The sequence below is a fragment of the Gouania willdenowi genome, chromosome 3 (assembly GCF_900634775.1).
Source record: "Gouania willdenowi chromosome 3, fGouWil2.1, whole genome shotgun sequence".
Classification (NCBI taxonomy): Eukaryota; Metazoa; Chordata; class Actinopteri; order Blenniiformes; family Gobiesocidae; genus Gouania; species Gouania willdenowi.
Window position 1 is genome coordinate 34,485,849 of NC_041046.1, and position 8,734 is coordinate 34,494,582.

Here is an 8,734-nt window from a genome sequence, read left to right on the forward strand (position 1 = left end):
CCTGTGATGTCATTTCCTTTCTCTGTGACAACACTGAAGACTTTATGCTCCCCAGTTGCTCTCCGAGTGTTTCTAAGTGGCTATTTGTTTTTTGTTTTTTTTTTCATTACACTTATTTATTGATTTGCACTAAAGTTGCATTGAAAGGTTTTTTTTTTTTGTTTTTTTTTAACAAAAGGAGGAAAACGTCCTTTCAATTGTTAGAGAATAGGTCAATTTTAAAAGATATTTCACTCACGGCTGGGTTTCTTCATCTTCCTTCCCCACTTACTTGCCTAATTTTGGTTCATGTCAGCGGACCTAGGGTTATGGATAACCAGGTTATTAATGTTTATTTAAAAAAAAAAAGCACAGCAAAAGCTAGAATAATCAGATAGTTAGTATTCAGATCCAGCATCATGCTAACAGCAATAAAGCAATTATTCTGGAAAAAGTGTTATTAGTATTAGTATATTTGTTTAAATTAATACTGCCTAATTGTCTAAAATTCCAAGAATAAAATGTTTTAATATTTACACTTTACCTATTAGATATATTGTCCATTTAAGGATACACAACATGGTTATTTGTTGTAAATCTTTTGGTGTTTATTCCTTATTTAATGTTCCATAAGGCAAAAATACACAAAAACTACACAATGGGTGAATGTCTATTTATCAATGCTTATGAAATATAGATGAGATGCTCATGTCAATATTTATAGTAGCCTTGTGTGAAGTATTCCATATGTGGACGGGACAACGGCATTGAAAATGTACCCTGTCTAATCTGGTATGACATCTCAGTGCGGTCAATGTACTTTAATCATTTTACCACAATCAATACCCGATCTTTCAAACTTGAATCCAGGCAGGGCTTTTGATGTTTATAATTATGATAGAAAACCAACTACATACTGTATGCTTTATGAGTCTTTGTGATAAATCTCCAAAGGCAGATATTAGATATATATGGGAATATAGAAAATTTGTTTTTAATTTCATTAAAAAAATGTGCACAGCAAAGAGAATTATTGTCTTGTCAAAATATATTTGTACACGTTATAAGTAAATTATTTTTTTTTATTTATGAATACATATATATATATATATATATATATATATATATATATATATATATATTTGTTTTTTCTTTTAATCATCTTTTTAAGTTTCTCTTTTAAGTGAAGCTAAAAGTTGCTTGATTTATATGTGCAGCATTTATAGGACATGTAATCTGTTTCCTAATAAAGACGGCGATATAAAATTGTAGCATTGGCAGGAGTTCAGCTAACATTTTTTTTTTTAACACTGAGTAGTGAATAAATTGTAGAAACAACATCGACCTATGATCAGAGTTAACCCTATTCTATTGTCCTCGGAGATCACATTTATTAATTCATTTTACTCAAATTGTACTGAGCGTTTTCACAGCGGCGCGGATAAGCAAAAGTGTTTATAACAGTGTATTATTTATGTTTGTGTGCTTCTTTGAATCATTTGTCAGAATTATTGATTCCAATAAATCTAGTGTGGAATTGTGGGATGAGTGAGCAAATCAATGAAGTTGTGCTTACAGTACGGTGTCATATCTCATGTGTCCTCCATTGGGCTTGAATAGCATTCCCCCCCACAACCCCCCCCCCCCCCCCAATCGCCACGACTTTCCTCTTTCTCACACATCAACAACCACACAGACACACAAACACACACACATCAAGGGTGCCTGGCAAATGACACGGCACTGAATGCCTCCTTTGACTGCTACCTCTCACAGAGAAACACATTAAATGCAGCCCCAGATGCGGTGACCCGGAGGTATGCATCGACAGGAGTTGCAGTGTCACCCTTGTAATTCCACTCTCTTCCGGATGGATCTTATCACTCACAATTCTAACTGCCATTATCAATCTTCCCTGTGCAGTCTCTGCATCATTAGGTGAGAGTATTCCGCTTATAACACTAACATAGGTTTCGCTCCTTTTTTACTCCTCCCTTGCATTTGTAAGTCCACTGCAGGCTGGCGTAGTGCCAGGCTGTGCCATGCAGCACAACAGTGCCACCTAAGGGTTCAATACCACCACCCGCCAAGCCTGACACACTGACACCAGCCTCACTGCCTCCTCATTTTTTTATTTATTATTTTTTGCTCAACTCTCACTCTCCACCATCCTCCCTACCGCTCTCTGTGTTTGTCCACATGTGTTCCAGTAGATTAGAAGTGTGTTTTGTGCATTGGTTCCTTTATTAGCAGAAAAATTAATACAGGATTTGATTAAAAAAAGAAGCATGGATTACGTTGAAATTTGAGGCTCATTATGGGTTAATCCTTTTTGAATTGGATGTGTATCAAGTTCCAGACTAGCTTCACTCGGTTCGCTTCTGTGCTTTGAGAGGAGGCATTTAATTCAGGCTTATACGATATGGCAAAGTCTATAGTGGCATTCCCAGTGACACAGTAGCAGCAGACAAATTAGTGACTGTTGATATTGCTGCAGGTGTTAAAAAGGTTACAAAATAGTTTGTGGTATCACAGTACACGTCAAAATAAATAGGAAAACAAAAACAAAAAGAAAACATGAATACACTCAAGAATTTTATGAGAAGAGGTGATAATAACTTGTTTTGGGGGGTAGAATGTGTGCAGCCTTTTTTTTTCTACATGGCAAATCTTAATCAGAGTAGAATGGCAAGAAAAAAATGTTTCTTTCACAAAGCACATTCAGTTACAATTGGGTTTATATTGTAGTATTTTACCTTTGATAAGAACTGGTTGTCTATGTGATCAAATATGACCTTTATTCACCCACTTGCATTTAGTTAAATATGAGTTTTGGTGATGACAAACTATGCTTTCATAATCATTACTCTTAAATAACTCCTGTGAGCATTAGTGATCAACTCCTATTATAGTAATGGTTAAGTCCATAAACAGAGGGACTTGCTGAAGCAGGTCTTCTGCAGTATTCTTTCCTGTTGCTTCACAGCACCTTAGGGAGTCCCTGATCTAAACTCGCACTTCAGCACTGGTGAACAGGGCAGTTATAGGCAGTACTTATAGACCAGTAAAAGTGATCTTTTACCTGCTGTCTGGTGTGCACGGGCCCCTTCGTCTTAAACCCTCCTTGGGAGCTGCACTCTGAGGCACTGAAGTGGTCGGAGCTTGTGGAGGATCTCTTGGAAAGGGTGTCACAGCCTCCAACAAATGTGTTATCCAAAGGAAGCTCCTGAATGACATGATGCTTCTTCACGGAGACCGGTGTGTCAGCCTTGAGGTGAAAGGCTGACTGTGGTGAGGCAGATTTGTAGTGCCGGGCCAGGTCTGGGCTGCTTGGTTTGAAGGTTGTAGTAGGTGTGGCATTCCAATCAAAGCGTCCAATCCCTGGCTCTTCCAGCTCTGTGGGTAAACTTATGGTTCCGTTGATTGGTTCGTGTGCAGGATCGTCAGGTTTGTTTCCGTCAATGGTGACAAAGTTCAGCAGTGAGCTTTTGGGGGATTTCCTTTTCTTGCGTTTCTTCTTCTTGTTCTGTTTGTTTTCTGTATTGGGGGACATCCACTCAGCCCCCTGCTTTTTTCTCTGTGTCGCTTTGAACCTGGATGCATGGCGGCAGCGCAGCAGGACAGTAACAAAGATGACAATAATCACCACTAAGGCGCCAGTAACAAAAGCTATCATTATGGTCAAATAATCACCACTCTGGTAAATGTCATTACTTTCACCAATGTTTCTGTCAATTGGAGTTTCCATGGTGCGTCGAATGAGCTCATAGATAAAAGTTGAGTTGCCCACAGTGTCATTGACATAAAGAAAGACAAGCACCAGCGTATGCAGAGATTTGGGATAACCCAAGTCACTGATATTTACCACTAACCTGTGTAAGCCTATATCAGCAATAGTGGGTTTTTCCTCCAAAGTAATATTTCCCGTGACCGGATCAATTCGAAACAGGCCCTTGTTGTTGCCGCTCACAATAGTATATTTGAGCTCTGCGTTCATCCCTGTGTCACCATCTACTGCAAACACTTCTGCTATCACTGATCCTGGAATTGAAGAGAGGGGGACAAGCTTGAAAGATGTATTAGAGGGAGGGTATATGACAATAGGGGTGTTGTCATTCACATCAATGACATTGATGGTCACCTTGGCGGCTGAAGAACACGGAGGTCTACCGCTATCCACAGCCCTAACATCAAAAGTGTAGGAGCTCTGCTGCTCCCTATCAAATGACACGTTAGATTTTATCACCCCAGAGTAAGGATCTAATATAAAGTTCTCATTATCATTCAATATTGAGAGGGAAACTGCAGCGTTTTCTCCAGCATCTGAATCGGTTACAGTTATCACTCCTACAGTGCTATACTTAGGAAGATTCTCAGACACAAAAAACTGAAAGTGGTTATGTGTGAATTTGGGGTTGTTATCATTTTCATCCAACACAGTTACAATGATGGCAGCCTGTGTTTGCAGGGGTGGTGTCCCATTATCTCTTGCTGTTACAGTAAAGAGGAACCGGTCCTGATCCTCACGGTCAAAAACCCTGGACGCAGTCAGGACCCCTGTTTTGCGGTCAAGATCAAAAAATGAAGCATTTGGTCCCAGCTGATAGACAATCTCTGCATTTTTTCCATTGTCCTCATCTGTGGCGGTTAGAGTTGTGAGAAAGAGGTCACGTTTGTTGTTCTCCATGATGGCCAACTCGACGACTGGCTGGGTAAAAATGGGAGGGTTGTCGTTTTCGTCCTCTAACCTCACTCGCACCAACGCAGTCTGGTTCAAACTTGGCTTTCCAGAGTCAGAGGCTACAATTTTGAAATTGTACTCCTTTGTCCCTTCATAGTCAAGCAGTGCTGATGTCTCTAACAGATACTGGTTGTCGTACACAGCCTTAAGATGGAAGGGCACATCCTTCTCTATAAAGCAAATGACCTTGCCATTGATGTCTGTGTCTTTGTCCGACACTGTGATGAGGGCTATCTTTGTATTAATGGGATCTTTCTCTGATAGAAAAACAGTGCCATTAATAGGACTTATTATGTATCTCAGGTCAATATTGGGTGGATTGTCATTAACGTCAGTCACATTTATGGTAACAGTAGCTTTTGCTGGACTTGAGCTTCCATCACTAGCTAAAACTGAGAGCTTGTGAATAGCATTCTCCTCCCGGTCTAGAGGTCTTTGCACTGTGATAATGCCAGTTGTCGTATTTAATCCAAACAATCTTTTTGTCGCGGGAGACACCTGAGTCCCAAATACATAATGGATATCTGCATTGGTCCCTATGTCTGCATCTGTGGCCTGAAGCTGCACCACAGATGTGCCAATAGGGGAATTTTCTGCAATGTGAACCTCTATCTGACTCTCTTTAAAAACGGGTTTGTTATCATTGACATCTGTTACAGTGACTTGGAGAATGGCTGTGCTGGATTTCTGCGGACTGCCACCATCCTCTACTTTAATCTTCATCACATATGTATCCTTCTGCTCTCTGTCCAGATTCTGCTGCACAATGAGCTGGGGCCACTTCTCCCCCTCAGGTGTCTCTACTATGTCTAAGCCAAAGGCACTCTGTCCGTTGATCAGCTCGTATCTGTGGACACTGTTAGGGCCGGTGTCTGGGTCAGTTGCAGAAGGAATAGCGAAGCGGCTGTTAATGAGTGTGTTCTCTGGGATTGAAATGTTGATCACAGGTGACGGAAACATGGGTGCATTGTCATTTGTGTCTTTGACAATTATTTTGATTTTAATAAGCCTGAAATAGTCATTAGGGAGAATGACCACTTCGATTTCAAAGGAGCACTCGCTTTCCTCAAATGAGGGACCGGGGCACAGCTTCTCCCTGTCGATTCGGTTTGATGTTGTGAATATCTCTCCAGTGCTGCTGAGAACACGGACCAGTGGGTTGTCTCCTGCTTTGGAGACAAGCCGGTACACAAGATTAGCACTTGCTCCAGTGGCAGCATTAGTATGGGAAATGTTCAGGTCCTTTGGTATGTTTCCAATGAGGACATTTTCCTGCAGCTCCTCTCTGATTGGGTAGATCAGTTCTTGAGCAATTGATGGATCTAGCCATATGCAGGCAAGTAGAGCACCCAACAGGTAATAGTCTTTTAGATCCATGGCATTAATGTGTCTCCAGCCTCTGGACCTGAATGGTTTCTGTCTATGCAGCAGCACAGGCTGTAACTCCTTGCAGATATCTTCCACAAACAAACCTAAAAATACATGACAAAATTTCCCTTCAGTAAAAGTTCACAATTACATTCAAATATAAGGCAACCAGCCCTCCGGCTGTTTTATTTTCTAGTTTTGCATGATTTTTTCACACCATCTGCACTGAACTCACATTTATTTGGACATTTAAAAACAACAACAAATAAAAACCCACAGAATAAAACCAGCCACCCATGGATGTTATTTACTCCTTTAACATGCACGTTTTATGGTTTCTGAGATTATTTCAGTTTTAAAGCCCCACAGCCACAAAACTTCACAATACATTAGACAGCCTTATTAATTTAACACTCAAATTGCCAAAATAAAGAGCTTAAGCTGTGTGTGGGCTCCTACATGAATGAATATGCATGGATGAAACATAAAAAGTGAGCTCAGTCAGATTTTAAAAGCTTTGTGAGCAACTGGGACCTATTCTTATTTTACATACCCAAATCCTTGGTAACGCAGGGGGCAAAACTGGAGTGTGTCAGCTCATAGTCTTCTCATCCAGTGTGTGTTTCTGTTGGTGAAGATATCCCTCCTGTTTGATCTGCCTTCAGGTCCCGGGGGAAAAGAGAATAAAACATATACTGTTTTTTAAAAATACCCCACGGGAGTGATCAAGCAGAGGAAAAAATTCATCTGCTCAGAAAAAAAAAAACTGGTGAAAACTGAAACCTGCATCTGTCGCGGTTGCTTTTCTCAAAAAATGGAGCTGATCTTGCTTAATTTTGGGACCTGCAGTGCTCCACGACGCTTTCCAGGATACACACACAGGTCGGTGAAGGAAATGAGATCTCTTGCATCAGTACGTGTCCCAAATCCAATGCTCATCTCTCACAGAGGTCCTAAAAGCAAAAAAACAAAAAACGAAAACAAAAAAAAAACAGCCGGCGCGCGCGTGTGTCTCCTGTCCTCCGTCTACACGTGAAGGTGAAGGCGTCTGCGAGGTGAACGCGAGAGGACGCGCTGGTGTCCCGTCATGTTTCAAGTTCACGGCGCTCCATCCAAAAAAAATCAGCCTCTGTGTAGAATATTTTGAAACAGATTTTAAAGGCAATAAAAGGAAAGAAATAGATGTGAAGTCTCAGAGTCGATCCCTGTTGGAGATGAGGCGTATTATCAGTGGCGCGGGTGCGCAGCGCGTCTGTGCCATTTATCCTTTGCTGCGCTCTCGCTCCACAGCTGAGTATCTTCCACTAACTCTGTGTAAACCCACAGGAGTGGAGGTGAAGTACAGCGCTCAGAGTAACCCCGCCCCTTTACCCTGCCGACCTTCATCATTGGACAACGCGTCTCTGATTCACGTGCGTCTGCACCCGACCAGCAACAGGATTGGCCTGGAGTCCCGTCGCTTAACGCGCGGAGGAGCCGAGGGGGGGCACGTCCGCCGTGAGATGCTCTGTCAGGATGCCGCAGGCTGCGGGGACGCTTAACCAAAAACCCCGGGGCTGGAGGGGGTGATGATGATGATGATGAGGAGGAGGTGGAGGATGATAACAAAGCTGGCTGATATTGTAGCTGAGAAAAGGAGTGGGTGTCCTTTAGCGCATATGAATGAAAGGTCAGTGATGCTGAGGCTGGATCAACCTGTTAGAAGAGATGCAATAATTAGGATGAAGATATGAAGCCAAGATGTTTGATGGAAAAGAAAAGACACATTCTAACACTCCCCTGTTGATTTGCAAAGAATAAACTGCTGTATAATGCAACCTTTGTGTGAGAGTCACTTATTATTGCGCTGCTCCAAACAAAGAATGTGTTGTAAGCGTGTTTGCACGGGGTACACATCCACCACACTGCGCCCTGCAGCCAGGCGTCAGCAGCGTTTGTCCATAAGAAGTAACCTTGACACCTATCCGACTCATCAGTGCGTGTGTGGCGCGTCTCTGTGCGTAATGAGTGAATTGCACTTCTGTTTGAGTTAGCACTGATCATCTGACGTTGTGTGATTAAAAAAGAAAATGCTGATGATCAAAGATTAGATTATCTCACTGAACAAGTTTCAAAACAGCAAAACCACAAAAGAATTTAAAAAAAAAAAAAGACACAAAATACCCAAACTGTAACAAATCCCATCAAATGTGAATCATACGCAGCCATATCATTAACATAGATTACCCCCCATCTAATCATTTCAATGCAGTTGATAATCCTCATGAAAACTAAGACTGTGGCTGCTGTTTTGAGGGGCAAGCTGTTGACTTCCAGGGACGAGTATAGCCTGTCACGGTGAACACTGCCACCTTGAGGTGGACCTTAACCAAGGCCGTGGTCTGAGCTGTGCATCTTCATAACCAACACATTTCTGAGAAAGAAGTAAACCACAAGAAGGGTTCACAGTCTGGATAACACAATGAGTTACTCAGTGGTGATCTGAGTGCAAAACAAGACACAGTGAGAAAAAGAGCCACACTGTTGGCATAAGGATGATTGAAGTAATGCAAAAGACATGAAATCCACACTAGTGGAAGTGAGAAGTGGCTGAAAATGTCTCCTGAGAGGTTGGCTTAGTGCCTGGTCAGCAGTCCATTAGCACAA

General features: G+C 41.8%; 1 protein-coding gene across 2 annotated transcripts in view; it reads right to left on the bottom strand.

Moving 5' to 3' along the window:
• pcdh9 (protocadherin 9) overlaps positions 1–7,386 on the bottom strand; it is a 240,541-nt gene extending 233,155 nt beyond the window's left edge. For both annotated transcript variants that reach the window (XM_028477262.1, XM_028477261.1), the window contains exons 1-2: positions 6,642–7,386; positions 3,062–6,192 (exon numbers count right to left, since the gene is read on the bottom strand). In XM_028477262.1, the coding sequence (XP_028333063.1) occupies positions 3,062–6,097 (3,036 nt within the window). In that variant the 5' untranslated portion in view covers positions 6,098–6,192; positions 6,642–7,386. The remainder of the gene's footprint in view (positions 1–3,061; positions 6,193–6,641) is intronic.
• Between the last annotated feature and the right edge of the window lie 1,348 nt (positions 7,387–8,734).